Below are 16,758 nucleotides of genomic sequence, written 5' to 3' on the forward strand. Positions count from 1 at the left end.
TATGAGAGAAAAGTGACATACGCAATTTAAACTGAGCTATACAGTTACTTCTTTGGATTGAGACATTTTATTATCATGGTTAGTCACACAAATTAAATTCTAGATGAAAATTTTCTATATCTACATAAATACGAACATTATGGTATTTCAGCCTAATATAAAAATTTTGTTATTGGTGAAAACTAGCATGAACACTCATGAGAAAAAATATTTATGTATTTAAACAAACTACGCTATGAATTAAAATTTTTTGAAGAAATTTATACATGCAAAATGTTATTTATTAGACTCTTTAAATTGTATGAGTCAATGCTATTAGTCAAAATTAATATTCATTTGAAATATGAAGTTAATCGTCTTGTGCGATACGTTATTTGTTAATAAATATTATGAAATTCACAACGAACATTCTCATTACACATGTGTTGTGCAAATCCTTCGCAAATAAAATTGAAAAAGTAAGAGGAAGGCTAACAAGTCCGGAATCACCGGTAAGTCCACGAGCTTGAATTTTCGAAAAAAAAAAAATAAAGGCTAAGAGACCGAAAGATGTTGAAGAGCAGAAATGCTCGGAAGAAGAATCAAAGTTAAGAGCCTAAAAACCGACTTAAGAGTGAAAATGCTCAGAAGGAAAATTAGAGTTAAGAGTCTAGAAGACGCTTAAAAGCAAAAATGATCAAAAGAAGATTCGGGACTAAGAGTTCGGAAGATGCTTGAGGGCAAAATACTTGGGAGAAAAATTAGGGCTAAGAGCACAAAAATATTTAAGAGCGAAAATTCTCAGAAGAAAAATTAAGGCTGAACTCGTGCTCGGAAGAAAACTCAGGATTAAGAGCTTAAAAGATACTTGAAGGCAAAATGTTCAGAGAAAAAATAAGGGTTAAGAGTCAAAAAATGTTTAAGAACAAAAATACTTGGAATATTAAAATATTAAAAAATTATTAATCAATTCTTTATTATCTGTACCCATTAAGTATTTTATTATTTTATTTTTTAATATAAAAAAATTTATTAATTAATCTATTAATTTTATAAAAATATAAATTAATTAGTCTTTAATTAAAGACATTTTAGAATTTTTTTCAATATTTGACAGTGACTAATTAATAATTATAAAAATTTAAAATTGTTCAAGGTTTACCTGTTTAATAAAATTTTATAAATATCCATTTAAAACTAGTTTGGAAATAATTTTCCATTGATGTAGAAATAAGGTACTTTCTGATTGATAATGTATTTTTAAGAATTAATTACTAGTAAGTAAATAATAATTTTATTATTTTATTATTATATCTTTTAATATTTAGTATTAAAATAATAAATATTTATGGTTTTTAGTTAACCTCCTACTAAACACTATTTATTAATAGAAATAATTAATTATAATTTTATTCACATAAAAAAGGTACATGTTCCATTTCAGAAAATCTTAAATTTATAAAAATTTAATTCAATTTATTCTTTGTAAAAAAAGGAATTAATTAAAAAATTAAAAAAGAATAATTCATTTAAACTTTCCATTTTCAAGTATTCTTTTAAAAAAATCCTACTCAATTAATAGAATTATTTATTTAAGACTCGTTTATTTTTTTTTTTAATGAAAATTGAAAGAGTAGAATATAAAACTCTCGAATTTACTTAAATATATTTATTATCGGACTAAATTCACGGATTGAAAGAGTAGAATATCAAGTAGTACACAAAATTCATATAATAGCAAATCAATAGCTGCTATCAGATTTTTCTCATCATTCATACTAGCCGTTGAGTTTTCACAGCCGCTGTCGGAGGTGTTGGACGAGCGGTAGCATTGATTGAAAGTTTCATACCATTTTGACAATCTTCAGGATTACTATCTATGAAATAATTTGCTCCAAAAGAAAGAGGAATTTCATCATGTCCTGAATGAAAGCTTTGAGAATTCCCAGAAATTGTGCATGTATCATGCCCATTTTGATCCACTAAGATTACATTATACAACTGTTCATCATAGTTGAATACTGCATATACACATACCAAACCCTTCTTTAAAATAATAATAATAATAATAATAATTAATTATTGGGTATTTTTTAAAAAATAATTTAAATTATAATATAATTGATACATACCAAGTATGTCACCAGCAAAGAACTTGTATTGTAAAGACCAAGCTTCCATGCTAACGATTGGACTCCAACCCTCATCACCTCCAACAATGTATGTAGTTGACTGAGTGGTCTCAAAACAAAGCAGAAGAAGCATCAAAATTGCAAGGATTCCACCTTCTCTTGCCATGCCTATTTCTTCAAAACAAAAAGAAATAAACTTATTTTTTGCTTTGAAGACTAAAGAAATAATTGTATTGAAATTGGGTGTGAATGATATCCATATTTTGGCCTCTTTAAATACTATTAGTTAGAGCGTATTCGGTCGGTTTGGTTTAAAATCAAATTTAATCGAATAAATTGAGAATTAAAATTTTGATATTTATAAAAATCAAATCAAATCGATTTTAATCAGAAATTAAATTGAATCGAACTGATCTAATTTGATTCGGTTTGGTTTGATTTAATCGATTTGAATTTTTAATAAATTTTTTATTTTTTACATTTTAAAATTTAATTGAAATATTTTAACTTTAATATAATTTAATCTCTCTACATTATTGAAAATAATATATTATTATCACTAATCAGTTTAGTTTAATCTTTTTAATTTTTTTTTCTGATTAAAATTGAATCAAACCAAAATAACTGAAATTTTTAAATTTTAAATTTAAATTGAATTAAAATAAATAAAAAATTGAATTAAAATTTTAAATTAATTTAGTTCGAATAATTTTTTTAATTTAAATCAAATATTACTCAATTTTATTATTTTGGTTCGGTTAATTTTTTCAATTTGAAGTGAATCGTGCTGACCCGCTATTGGAAAGTAAGAATTAATTATGTTCATATTTATTATATTTGTATCACATTAAATATTTAAAATTTTTTACTTACCAAAAATAAAAATTTAATTTCTTGCCTTCCACTTTAATTAATTACATTCAAATATTACATATTAACTTTTATTAAATAAGATATCAAAAATATGAAATAGAGATGCTAATTAATTAAAATATAGATATCAAAAAAGATATAGTAATTAATTAAAATATTTTACTTACCGAAAATAAGAATTTAATTTTTTAAATGGATAAAAGAAATTCTTAATATAGAGAAAAATTAAACTGTTTAATTTTTTTAATTTATTTTTTTATATACAAAATAAAAACTATTCGTAATCAAAGATCTCCTAATTTTAATTAAAATAAATCTTAATTGAAATTAAAAAATAAATTAAATAAATTCTAATCGAAATGAATAAATATAAGATAATTCAAAAATAAAATCTAATTTAATTAATAAAAGAATAATTGACACTTTTAAAAATATAAGAAAATATAAAAAATCTTCTAATTAATTTAGATGGCAAAATTTCCATATAAGAAGATTTATTTGACTTAGGAGCACTTGAGATAATAGTGAGATTTGTCTTCAAAGATTATTAGTATAGGATAGTTAATAATTACAAAATTAATTTATTTAATATTTATTTTTATTATATTTATTTAGAATAAAAAATCTATAATAAAAATAAAAGTGAAATAAATATCTAATATTATTACTAAAAAATTTATGAGAATTTATTTATTTATTTATTATAATAGTAATTTATTGAATTTGAATAAATAAACATTTAATTATTTTTATAAAAATAAGAAGTGAGGGAATAACAAGTTTATTAAATATACCACTATTAATTTAATCATAACAATTTGCTCTTAATTTTAATTTGCAAAAAAAAATTATTATAATTAAAGTATAGAATATAAAAAATTATTTATTCATTAGAGGTAACCATAAAAATTTAAGTGAATAAGTTTGGAAAATTAAAAAAATAAATTAGCAAAATTAGATTTCATTTTTTTATTTTATATTTAAAATTACATATAAATATCCAATTTCCTATGTTTTTACGGCTTAAAAAAATAAATTTCTATTTTATTTTAAATTTATATACTTAAAAATAAAATTTTATTTTATTTTAAATTTATGAGTATATAATATTGTAACAACAATATATATATAAAGGAAAAAATAAAATTGCTAAACAAAATATATTGTAATTTATTATTATGATAATGAAAATTTAAGTTTATAGACTACTCAAAAAATTTTATTTAAACTATAATAATATTCTAAATTTTTTAGAATTAACAAGTTAAGTAAAACATAATTATATATAATAATACATATGATATTTACATCAATTGAAAAAAACAAAAAAAATGCTTTAATTATTCTAAATTAACTGAAATAATTAACATTCTCTCTTTTTAAATAGCCACCGGTGATCATATTCGGTTCAAATCTAAAAAATTTATCGAAACGAATTAATTTAAAAATTTAATTTAATTTTTTATTTATTTTAGTTCGGTTTTTAATTTTAAAAATTTTAGTTACTTTAATTCGATTTGATTTTAATTAAAAAAAATCAAAAAAATTAAATTAAACCGATTAGTGATAATAGTGTATTATTTTTAATAGAGATTAAATTATATTAAGTTAAAATATTTTAATTAAATTTTAAAATATTAAAAATAAAGTGAAAAAGATAAAAAATTTAAAAATTTAAAACGATCAAACCGAACTGAATTAGATAAGTTTGATTCGATTTAATTTTTTATCAAAGCAGTTCGATTTGATTTTCACAATTAATTAAATTTTAATTTTTTATTTATTCAATTCGATTCATTTTAATATCAAATCGACCGATTGCTAGCAGAAATAATTATTTATATTAATTAAAATAAATTATTCACATCAATGGATATATAAAAAACAAGAGACAGTAAAATATGCTTTAAAATAGAAATATATTATGAAAACCAAAGCATAAGTCTAACAAACAAACTCTTGTTTTATTTCTGTATTACTTGAGATGTATATCAATTACTACACAAAATTCATATGAATAGTGTCTGATCTTTCTAATTCTTCATAGTAGCCGGCCGTTGAGTTTTCACAGCCGTTGTGGTGGACGAGCGGTGGCATTGATTGAAAGTTTCATACTATTCACACAATTTTCAGGATTACCATCTATGATGTAATTTGGTCCAAAAGCAAGAGAAATTTCCTCATGTCCCGATTCAAAGGTTTTAGCATTCTTAGTAACTGTGCATGTCTCATACCCTTTTTTATCCACCAAGTTCACACTGTACAACTGTTCATCATAGTCGAATACTGCATATACACATACCAAACTCTTCATTAAAATAATAATAATAATAAATTAATTATTGGGTATTTTTTAAAAAATAATTTAAATTCTAATATAATTGATACATACCAAGTTTGTCACCAGCATAAAACTTGTATTGTAAGGACCAAGCTTCCATGCTAATGGTTGGACTCCAACCCTCATCACCTCCAACCTTGTAGGTAGTTGACTGAGTGGTCTCGAAACAAGGTAGCAGAAGCATCAAAATTGCAAGGATTCCACCTTCTCTTGCCATGGCCATTTCTTCAAAGGAAAAAAGAAAGAAAACTACTTTTTGCTTTGAAGATTAATATTGAAATTGGGTGTGGATGATATCCATAGTTTGGCCTCTTTAAATACTATTGGTGGAAGGAAGAATTGATTATGTTTCTTAATTTTCTTTTTTTTTTTTCATATTAACTTTTATTGAATAAGATATCAAAAAAGATATGAACTATGAAATTGAGATGCTAATTAATTAAGATATAGATATTGATTATAAAATGGAAAGATTACATCTGATTTTTATTAATTAAATTAGTTATGAAACAATAAAAATGGAAATTAATTTTTTTTTAAAAAGACCTTTGGCAATGATTACAAATTTATAATATGTAGCTAATTCATTGTTAACGGTAGACAATAATTTCTAAATATGATGATTAGCTACAAAATTAATTATTTATCCGTCGCTATGCTATGACATTATTAGTGATGGAATTTTAATGAAATTTTGACCTGCACTAAAATTATGTTCTTTTATAACGTAAAAAAATTGATTTTTTTACTAAAACAAAGAAGGTAAATACATTTTTATTCTCGAATTTCCTTAAGGAAATTAAATCTTACCTAAATTTTCCAAATAACAGAATCCTCTAAAAAAATTTCTGTAAATAATGCCATCAAATTAAAAAAAAAATTACCGAAAATACAAGATAGTCTATCAAAACAAATCGTAAGCATTATTAAGAAGGAACATGTGGCAAGACATGTAAAATATACTAATCCGCATGAGGAAGGAAAAATTTGAACACTTTAACACCTAAATCATTACAAAAAAACTCATTATTTTTTCAATAAGGCGAGTTTTAATATGAAATTACTGTTATCGAATACAGTCTAACATATGTCTATTACATCTGTGATTGCGGAATTCCCTATTGACTAGTAATATCCCTGATTAAGCAGACATATCATATTTATCTCTATATCTTACAATATAAAAAAAAATCACAAAAAAGTGTATACTATTTTAAAACACTAAAACTCTCAATAATTTATTATATTTTGTCTATTCATCAAAACACTTATTTGAGTGTCGGAGTAGTTATTGTGGACATTCACCACCACCTCACGTTTTCTTTTTTGCATATTTTAACCAATCACAATACAGTTCCGATCATTTCGTCAATATAATATCAATAACCAATCACAATACAGTTCCGATCATCTCATCAATATAATATCAATAATATCATTTAGTATTCAAATTAGAGTGTATAAATTAATTTATGTAAACAGTTAATATTTAAAAATTAAAATACTATATATATGGATAATATTTTATTAATTTTTTAATTAAAAACTGTATCAATTTCAGATTAAGAATACACTTGCTATTAGATTAACAAAATAAAATTAATAATTAGTAGTGTATTTTTTATGGAATAATAGTTAGCCTTAAAATAAAATCATGATGTTTGGTTCAATATTTAAAATAAAGTTAACAATTATCCATTAATTGCTTTCAAAAAAAAACAATTATCCATTAATTAATTTTTCCAATGTTTGGTATAATAAAATAAAAAATAAAAAAAATTTAGAAAAAGGTTAAAAATTTAATATATTCAATAACACTTATAGGAACAATATATTAATTTATTTGTATATTAAAATATTTATTAATTTATTTGTATATTAAAATCACTCGAATAAAATATTTTTTATTTTATAAAATTAAATTACTTAATAATTTATTAAAAAACTATATTAAAATTATATAAATTAAATAATATAAATATTTAATACATATTAATAAATTTTTTACTTAAAAAATTTTTAAAAAATTAATTTTATAAAATATAAAGATATTTTAATCGTATAATTTTCAATTTACTTTTAATTCATTCTATAAGTGAATGGTTTTTCTAGTTACCCTTCACATCTGATCTCAATGACATCAAATTTCTTTGGTTGCATAAGAATATTAAAAATGAATGTTTTCAGACTTATAGCATATTTGAAATAAATTATTTACAAATAACTCATTTGAATTTTTATACAATTATATATGATTTTATATTTTAAAATAGATTTTTTAGAAATTATAATGAATTAAATTCTTTTTATTTCAAACATGATTTTTTTTAAAAAAAATTCATTTAAATTAAATTCTTATAAATTTTTTAATTTCAAATATGGAACAATTTATATACTTTTTTTTAGAATAACTTAGAAATCACTAATTGATAATTAGATGTATGAAAATTTTAAAAACTTCATCAACCTATTAATGCCTTGTGCTTATTTTATTTTTTCCCCATATTTATATTTAAAATGAAAGAATTTTTTTTAGGTAAAAATTTAAAAAATAATTTATACATAATTATTTAAAATATTTTTTCTATCAAATATTTTTTAAATTTGATGTTCTGAAATTCAGAAAATAAAATTTATGATGTATATAGAAAGATTACTTTTCTCCCCTTTATTCCTTTTCCTTTTCTGTTTTATGACGCATAACTGCCCCTCTTACAGTGCCGTTCTTATCACTCAGACTCGTATGTCAGCATATCCCCTCTCTTAAGTAGCTGTTTGGTATCTCGGCACGTGTACTGATAGAGCTACAAACTGGACCAACTTTCTTATCTCTTATCATGTCACCTTATTGGGCTATTTTCGGGTGCATGGTCAGTCCGGCCTGCTTCATGTTAGTGGACTGGGGTTCGCAATATTGAGCTGATCCGCTTGAGAACGGCCTGATGTACTTTGAGCCTGTATTCTTTTTCAGAACTCAATATCATCTCAAAGCGTACAAAGTCCGACGGCCACCAAAATAAATCTATAGACTACCTATGATGCATTAGTGGACAAACACACATGAAGATTTATGTAATTCTTGATTCATTTGATTTATTTAAAAACAAATGGGATTCATTTGATTTCTGAAAATCCCACAAATTTCATACATAGTTTGTCATTAATCATCTGTCGCTGCCACTGCAGCGGTGGCAGCAGCGGTTGATTTTCTGCCGTTCTCAATGTAGCGATAGCTTGCGCCGGGGCGGAGGCGAGGCATTAACAGCCAATTTCATACCCTTTTGACAAACAGCTTTATCACTAGTAATGAAATAATTTGGTCCTGAAGTAAGTTGAATTTTATCATTTCCTGTATCAAGAAGTAGATCATCTGGAGAATATGTGCATTTCTCGTACTTCCCTTGATCCACTACCACCACGTCGTACAGTTCTGAATCATAGTTGAACACTGCATGAACATACACATATTCAAATCATTTTTAAAACTTGAGAAAAATGAAAATTTTTAGTAATTTAATTTGTTAATGGGTATTTATTAAAAAAGAAACTGAGTTTATAATTTATTTATTAAATATTTTTTTAAAAAAAATGTAATTGATACATACCTAGTGTGTCATCAGCAAAAAATCTGTGTTTTTGAGCCCAAGCTTGCACGTTGGCGTTTGGACTCCAGCCAATATCACCTCCAACAACGTAGGTGGCTGCTTCAGTGGTCTTGAAATTAAGCAGCAGAAGCACAGGAAATACCACCAAAATTCCAAGAATTTGACCTCCCCTTGCCATGGCCACCTTTGAAAAGGAAAAGAAAATAATTTTTTTTTCTATGAATATCTCATTTAATTATATAAATATGGAAGTAATGTAAATATTACAACACATATTAGCGAATGTTTTTAAAATTAATCTATATAAGATATATTTACCATATAAAACTTTTGGACAGTTACATGGATGTAGGTCTAAATATTCGATTGGTTCAGTCAAAATCGAACCGAATTGAATAAATTAAAAATTAAAATTTTGGTATTTATAAAAATTAAATCGAATCGATTTTGATTAAAATTCGAATCGAATCGATTTGATTCAGTTCAATTCGATTCGGTTTAATCGGTTTAAATTTTTAATAAATTTTTTATTTTTTATATTTTATTTTTAATATTTTAAAATTTAATTAAATTTTTTTTATTTTAATATGATCTAATTAAACAGTATTATTGAAAATAATATATTATTATCACTAATTGATTCGGTTCAATTTTTTTAATATTTTTTAATCAAAATCGAATCGAATCGAAATAATTGAAATTTTTAAAATTAAAAACCAAGCTGAATCGAAATGAATAAAAAATCAAATTAAAATTTTAAATTAATTTAATTCGATTGACTTTTTTAATTTAAACCGAATACTGCTGATCCTACAAGTTTGGTAAAGTATAATTATATATTATCCTTATAATATATTTTCTACGGTATATTTTCTAGTTTTGGCAAAAAAATATGTAACTTAAAAATATAATAATCAATAAGAAAAAGAGTTAATATATTTTTTAAATTAATAATTTATAATTAAATAATAATTTTAATATTTATTATTAAAATAATACGCATTAATGTAATTTTATTTAAGTTTTTAAAATTAACCTCCTACTAAATGCTATTCATTATTAAAACATTAATTAATTATTTTTTACATTTTCTAGTTATTTCTTAAATTGAAATAATTATTTATATAAATTGAAGTATAAGGTAGAAATTATGTTAAAAGGCAATTATTTATATTAATTGAAATAAAACATTTACAAAACAATAAATGCTTTAAATAAGCTAAATTAACTTAAATAACGTCCGTCTTTTTTTTTTTTAAAGTAAAACTACTAGTTGTATTAATAAAATTTCATCAAATAAAAAGGAATATTATCCCAAACAGAGAGACGACTATACCTAATAGATTCTCTAGTCAAAGTATGAGCAGTTAGAGTGGTATGACGACGAACCTATGTAACAGAAATATCAGTTCTAGAGTTTAACAAAAATTTACAATCATTCAAAATCACACCCAATTCAGAAATGTCTAAATGTGGAGACTGAAAAGATTGAATCACTTGCAAACAGTCCATAAGAATACAACCATTAAAAGGCAAAAATTCCGTCGTAAAGAGCAAACAGTAACGAAGAGCTAAAATTTCAACAATTTTCGGCGTACCATTACCTTCCGAAAAACCAGAAACACCATATTGAAATATACTCTCTGTAATACCCGGCTAGACTCCGGTATCGGAATTCCTACCGTCCGGTGGAATCTCGGATGTCGGAAGCCTCTAGTAGGGTAAAAACCATGTTTTTATAAAATGTTTTAATGTGTTTTATGTTTTAAGCATGAAAGAAAATGAGTTTTTGCATGAAAATAGCATTGGAGGAAAACTCAAGTTCGGCCGCCGAACATGCATGCGTTGCGGGTGTGCTTTAGGCCCCCGAAAGCATAAGTGAGGGAAGTCCAGGTTCGGCCGCCGAACCTCAAGTTCGGCGGCCGAACATGGCATGCATGCGGAGGCACATTCGGCCCCCGAACGTGGTCTGGCCAGCCACTATAAAAGGGTCCCTTAGCCGAAAACGGGCGAGCTTTTTCCCCATTTTCGGCCAAGGTGAGCTCTCCGCCGTCCCTCACCTATCTTTGATGTTTTCCTCTAGATCTTTCAAGATTTTTCATTTGTTTTAACTTTGTTTTGAAGATTTGAGCTTTTGAGCAAAGTTTTGGAGCTTGGAGGTTCAAGAACCCACTCTCTCCCACCTCCGAGTTTTAGGTCGTCTCTCTCTCGATCTTCAAGAGGTAAGAGCCGATCTTAAGCTCATTGCATGTTTAAAGTAAGTTTTAAGTAGATCTATGAGGGTAGAATGCATGTTTAGGTTATGGTTATGTTTATGGGTTTAATGTATGTTCTTGAGCAATGTGGATGCTTGATGTGTTGTAGATGGGGTTTATGTTGTTTTGAGGCCCCTAGGAACATGTATGCTTGTGTTTGTGTGTTGTAGAATAGGTTTGATGCATGTTTGTAAGGTTTGGAGGCGAAATGTGCAAAGGGAGCCAAGTTTCTGCCCTTTGGCAGAAACCAGGTTCGGCAGCCGAAGGACTTTCGGCCGCCGAACATGGCTGGGGAGGCAGCCTTTCGGCTGCCGAAGCTTGCCCCCGAAAGGAGACTTTCGTCTCTGTCTGGCAGTTTTGGCCGCCGAAAGTGCCGCCGAACATGCATGAGTTTCGTCTCTGTCTGGGAGTTTCGGCCGCCGAAGGTGCCGCCGAACCTGCCTGACTTTCGGCTCTGGAGGGACTTTCGGCCGCCGAACCTGCCGCCGAAAGTGCCCTGTCCAGGCCTCCTTTGCATGTTTTTCTATGGTTGTTCCATGATGTTTTAGGGGGTTTTTGGGGAGTAGTTTATAGTTATGTTCAGGTATGTTTGGTCCCTCATTTGAGTCCACCTGTGTAGGTTTGGACCCGAGGAACCGAGGACCCCAGCAGTGAGTTCAGCTGCTTCGGTGTTAGCAGAGTCAGCCAGAGGTGAGTGGAACTAAACTTAATCTTTTAAATTAAGAAATTAAATGTTTTATCACGTTTCATGCATCATGATTATGCAATAGGATGATTGCATTAGTTTTCACGAATATGTCGCATTGCATCGATTGTTGTTGATGTGGGTGAATGTTGGATGACCCAATTAGTCCATGACAGGAAGACCAGGACCCCATTCTACGGCCTGGCACAGAGTAAGGAAAGACCAGGACCCCATTCTACGGCCTGGCACGGTTATGGGACTCGAAGACCAGGAGCCCAGAGGAGGCCCTGGGATAATGGTAAGTAATGTATGTATGACAGGAAGACCAGGACCCCATGCTACGGCCAGGCACAGAGTTAGCTTGGACTAATTGGTGACAAGTTCACCCAACCCTTATGTGAATTGTCTGTGTTATGATGCATTTCATAGAGCATAGTGTTAATATGTTTCATAGTTCTACTCACTGGGCTTTTAGCTCACCCCTCTCCCTTTTACCCCTAGGCTTGCAGGTACAAGATAGAAGAGGAGGTCGGTTAGAGTAAAGCTTGTTTATGTAATAGATAGAATGTGGACATGACAAATCGTAGAATGATGTAATGTAAAAGTACAGTATAGTTATGTAATGATGTTTATGGATATTAGAGGTGTGCTTGACCATAGAATGTCGTTATCCCTTTTAATACATGATCTTGGATATTTTATGTCGTTTATGCAAACCAACTCAGCACAGGTTATGTCACCCATTGGGGGCACTGATGAGATCCCACAGAGGGATCAATGTTATGTTAACGTATATGCTCAGGTTGAGTTTGGTTGATGTGTATGGAAAGAAAAGTTTTAATTTTTATGCATGTTGTTGATCATGTATGGGATTATACAGGTTTACAGGTTTCATGTCAGGCTTGCTACGGGTCCCGGCGGCCTTAAGCCGATCTGGATCCTAGCGCCGATAGCGGTCCGATTTTCGGGTCGTTACAGAATGGTATCAGAGCACTAGGTTCATATGGTCGGACCTAGAGTGTCGGGCTCATAGATGTGATAGAAGGTCAAGCACAATAGGAAAGATCATGTCCACTAGGATAGGATATGGAGTCCTGTCTTACATGATGATGTGAAATGCCATGATTATATGCATGTGCATTAATGATATGCTATGATGTGTGATGCGGGTTCATGCGTGCCCACATGAACCATATGATGCTAATGTTTATGTGTTGTGTACTATTTTTTAGAAAACAGGATGAGAGGAACTCGTCGATTGACTGGAGTGCCACCTGAGGATGAGGGCATGAGCGCCCGTCCTCCAGCATTGCCTAGGGCAATGTCTAGTAGGTCTAGCAGAGACAGAGCAGTAAGAGACCCTAGAAGGTCTCTGGATCTGGGTAGGAGCAGATCAGTCAGAGGAACAGTTCAGGGAGGAGCGTCAGAGGACATGGGGGATGATATGGATGTAGAGCAGAGGAGGGATGGCAGTTTGGGAGTTAGCATGTCAGAAGAAGGTATGGGACAGTCCCAAGGAGGCACTAGGCCACGGGATTTGTTCAGCCACCCCACTACCCACACTTCTCACAACATCCCGGGTATTCGATGGGAGGCACATCGGATTACCCTAGCTTCACCCCTTATCCCACACAGATGCCATACCCACCATACTACCCACCATATTCACAATACCCAATGTATCCACCTCCACCTTACTATCCAAATCCAGAAAACCCTACCTCAGAAAATGTTGCACCACCTCCACCACCTACAGAACCAGCAGCCCCAGTTGTTCAGCCATCTAGACCTAGCTCGACCAGTGGGAGCAAGGTTAAGATGACTGACTACATGAAATTGGGTGCTCCTCAGTATGAAAAAGGGGATGACCCATTTGTGTATCTCGAAAGGGTTAAAGTGATCACAGAGGAGATTGGAGCTGATGACAGTAGAGCCATTCAGATGGCTGGGTTCACGCTTAAGTGCAAGAAGGCACGAGAGTGGTTCAAGAATTATGTGAACCCGAGAGTCGACAACATGTCGTGGGAAGAGTTTGCAAACGAGTTTGCAGGATGGGCTTTCCCCGATAGTTCAAGGGAGCTGAAGATGATAGAGTTTGAACAGTTGAGGCAGACAGAGGATATGAGTGTAGAGGAGTACACCGACAGATTCTTGGAGCTGTTGCCTTTTGCTGGGCAGAGTCTGGATACAGATTCGAAGAAGTCAAGGAGGTATGTCATGAAACTTCATTCCAGGTATTCCTCCTTGATTCAGTCCGTGGACAGGGAGAGCTTCCATGCCATAGTAGATATGGCTAGGAAAATGGAGGCCAGTGCCATCATTCAGGGGATAGTTAAGCAGACAGTGGCACAGCCTTCTGGTTCTAAAACTCCAGGTGGGGGAAGGTTAGATCCCTCTATCTTGAGTGCAGCAACTTCAGGCAGTAAGAGATGGGGTAAGCCCAAGGGTAAGAAGAATAAGTTCTGGAACAAGGTTAAGTCTAGTCTGGGATTTGGAAGTGACTCAAGCTCTGGTGCGGATAATGCAGTTTGTGCGAAGTATGGTAGGCCACACAAGGGAGTATGTCGGTTTGGGACGAATGCCTGCTTCAGATGTGGTCAGGAGGGGCATATGGCTCGAGAATGTCCAAGAGCAGTCCCGATGGCTCAGTCCCAGCAGACAGCCTCAGGCAGTGTAGCGCAGCCAGCAGCTCCAGCCATGACTCAGGCCAGTGGCAGAGGCAGAGGGAGAGGGGCAGCCTCTTCTTCAGCGGGTTTCAGAGGTGAAGGTCCATCAGCTCCAGCACGGATCTTCACAATGACATAGCAAGAGGCAGATGCATCTAACACAGTAGTGGCAGGTAACTTAATCATTGGTTGTTCAGATGTGTATGCCTTGATGGACCTGGTGCATCTCATTCTTTTATTGCTCCGAGAGCCGTGGGGAGGTTGGGTCTGATGACTTCTGGGTTAGAGTGTCCTCTCTGGGTCAGTGGACCCAAGTGTGATCCATCAGTGGCAGAGTCAGTCTGCCAGTGTAGTCCTGTGTTTGTTGAGGGAAGATGCTTGTCCGCTGACCTAGTGGTTCTAGATTTGACAGATTTTGACGTCATTCTAGGGATGGACTGGTTATCTACCCATGGTGCTACCTTGGACTGCAGGGACAAGGTAGTCAGGTTCAGAGGTCAGGATGGGTCTGAGGTTGTCTTAAGAGGAGACAGGAGGGGTACACCTAGAGGTCTGATATCAGCTCTTCAGGCTCGTAGGTTGCTCAGGAGGGGATGTCAGGGGTATTTGGCTCATGTGAGAGAGCTTAGCAGTCAGGTTAGAGAAACCGCCTCGGTGCCAGTGGTTAGAGAGTTCTTAGATGTGTTCCCAGACGAGCTGCTAGGTTTACCACCTGCTAGGGAGATAGAGTTCGAGATAGAACTGATGCCTGGAACCCGACCGATCTCTATCCCTCCCTACAGGATGGCACCAGCAGAATTGAAAGAGTTAAAGGAGCAGTTACAGGAGCTGGTAGATAAGGGCTTCATCCGACCGAGTACCTCACCCTGGGGTGCTCCAGTTTTATTTGTGAGAAAGAAGGATGGATCCCTTAGACTTTGTATCGACTACAGGCAGTTGAACAAAGTCACTACCAAGAACAAGTACCCTTTGCCAAGAATCGACGATCTATTCGACCAGCTAGCAGGAGCGGGTTGTTTCTCCAAAATAGATCTGAGATCTAGGTACCACCAGCTGAGGATCAGAGATGAGGATGTGCCAAAGACGGCTTTCAGGACCAGATATGGACATTTTGAGTTCCTTGTAATGTCGTTCGGGTTAACCAACGCCCCTACAGCATTCATGGATCTCATGAATAGAGTGTTTAGTCAATACCTGGATCACTTTGTTATTGTCTTCATAGATGATATCTTAGTGTATTCCAGGAATGCAGAGGAGCATGCCCATCATCTGAGGTTGGTTCTACAGACCTTGAGGAAACATGGCTTGTATGCCAAGTTCTCTAAGTGTGAGTTCTGGCTGAGGATCATTTCGTTCTTGGGGCATGTAGTGTCAGAGAATGGGATAGAGGTGGACCCCAAGAAGACAGAAACTGTGGCTAACTGGCCTAGACCCACTTCAGTGACAGAGATCAGGAGTTTCTTGGGTTTGGCAGGTTACTACAGGAGGTTCGTTCAGGACTTCTCAAAAATAGCAGCTCCTCTGACCAGACTAACCAGGAAGAATCAGAAGTTTCTGTGGACCGACCAGTGCGAAGAGAGTTTTGAAGAGCTTAAGAAGAGGTTAACTTCAGCACCAGTGTTAGCTCTGCCATCTAGTGATGAGGACTTCACGGTTTTCTGTGATGCATCCCGAGTGGGACTGGGTTGTGTGCTTATGCATAATAAAAGGGTGATTGCTTATGCTTCTAGGCAGCTAAAGAAGCATGAGTTGAATTACCCCACACATGACCTTGAGATGGCAGCAGTAATCTTTGCACTCAAGATGTGGAGGCACTACCTCTATGGGGTAAAATGTGAGATCTTTACAGATCATAAAAGCCTGCAGTACATCCTGAGTCAAAGAGATTTGAACTTGAGACAGAGAAGATGGGTGGAGCTGCTGAGTGACTATGATTGCAAGATTCAGTATCATCCGGGTAGGGCGAATGTCGTGGCAGATGCCCTAAGCCGGAAGTCACTAGGCAGTCTATCCCACATCACGGCAGAGAGGAGACCAGTGGTGAAGGAATTTTACAAGCTCATTGATGAAGGTCTACAGTTGGAGTTGTCTGGTACAGGTGCTTTGGTTGCTCAGATGAGAGTGACACCCGTGTTTCTGGAGCAGGTGGCTCAGAAACAGCATGAGGACCCAGAGTTAGTGAAGATTGCCAGGACTGTTCAGTCAGGCAAAGACAGCGAGTT

The 16,758-nt window shown here is 32.3% G+C and overlaps 3 protein-coding genes across 3 annotated transcripts; all 3 read right to left on the reverse strand.

Moving 5' to 3' along the window:
* Nucleotides 1-1,752: 1,752 nt before the first annotated feature.
* LOC110624332 (basic blue protein) lies at nt 1,753-2,277 on the reverse strand. Its single transcript, XM_021769431.1, has 2 exons — nt 2,112-2,277; nt 1,753-2,000 (listed from the first exon to the last, which is right to left on the reverse strand). Exons 1-2 carry the CDS (start codon nt 2,275-2,277, stop codon nt 1,753-1,755), a joined length of 414 nt encoding a protein of 137 aa, XP_021625123.1.
* A 2,772-nt stretch (nt 2,278-5,049) lies between these two features.
* Nucleotides 5,050-5,548, reverse strand: LOC110624333 (basic blue protein). The gene is made up of 2 exons (XM_021769432.1): nt 5,377-5,548; nt 5,050-5,270 (listed from the first exon to the last, which is right to left on the reverse strand). Exons 1-2 carry the CDS (start codon nt 5,546-5,548, stop codon nt 5,050-5,052), a joined length of 393 nt encoding a protein of 130 aa, XP_021625124.1.
* A 2,995-nt stretch (nt 5,549-8,543) lies between these two features.
* Nucleotides 8,544-9,108, reverse strand: LOC110624334 (basic blue protein). Its single transcript, XM_021769433.2, has 2 exons — nt 8,931-9,108; nt 8,544-8,773 (listed from the first exon to the last, which is right to left on the reverse strand). The coding sequence occupies exons 1-2, from the start codon at nt 9,106-9,108 to the stop codon at nt 8,544-8,546; spliced, it is 408 nt and encodes a 135-aa protein (XP_021625125.1).
* Between the last annotated feature and the right edge of the window lie 7,650 nt (nt 9,109-16,758).

This window comes from Manihot esculenta, chromosome 10 (assembly GCF_001659605.2).
Source record: "Manihot esculenta cultivar AM560-2 chromosome 10, M.esculenta_v8, whole genome shotgun sequence".
Classification (NCBI taxonomy): domain Eukaryota; kingdom Viridiplantae; phylum Streptophyta; class Magnoliopsida; order Malpighiales; family Euphorbiaceae; genus Manihot; species Manihot esculenta.

Bases quoted from the DNA above. Each gene is read 5' to 3' on its own strand.
- LOC110624332 (XM_021769431.1), bottom strand. From the start codon at position 2,277: ATGGCAAGAGAAGGTGGAATCCTTGCAATTTTGATGCTTCTTCTGCTT. The intron at 2,001-2,111 runs GTATGTATCAAT...GTGTATATGCAG, and splicing joins CTTTGCTGGTGACATACTTG to TATTCAACTATGATGAACAG.
- LOC110624334 (XM_021769433.2), bottom strand. From the start codon at position 9,108: ATGGCAAGGGGAGGTCAAATTCTTGGAATTTTGGTGGTATTTCCTGTG. The intron at 8,774-8,930 runs GTATGTATCAAT...ATGTTCATGCAG, and splicing joins TTTTGCTGATGACACACTAG to TGTTCAACTATGATTCAGAA.
- LOC110624333 (XM_021769432.1), bottom strand. From the start codon at position 5,548: ATGGCCATGGCAAGAGAAGGTGGAATCCTTGCAATTTTGATGCTTCTG. The intron at 5,271-5,376 runs GTATGTATCAAT...GTGTATATGCAG, and splicing joins TTATGCTGGTGACAAACTTG to TATTCGACTATGATGAACAG.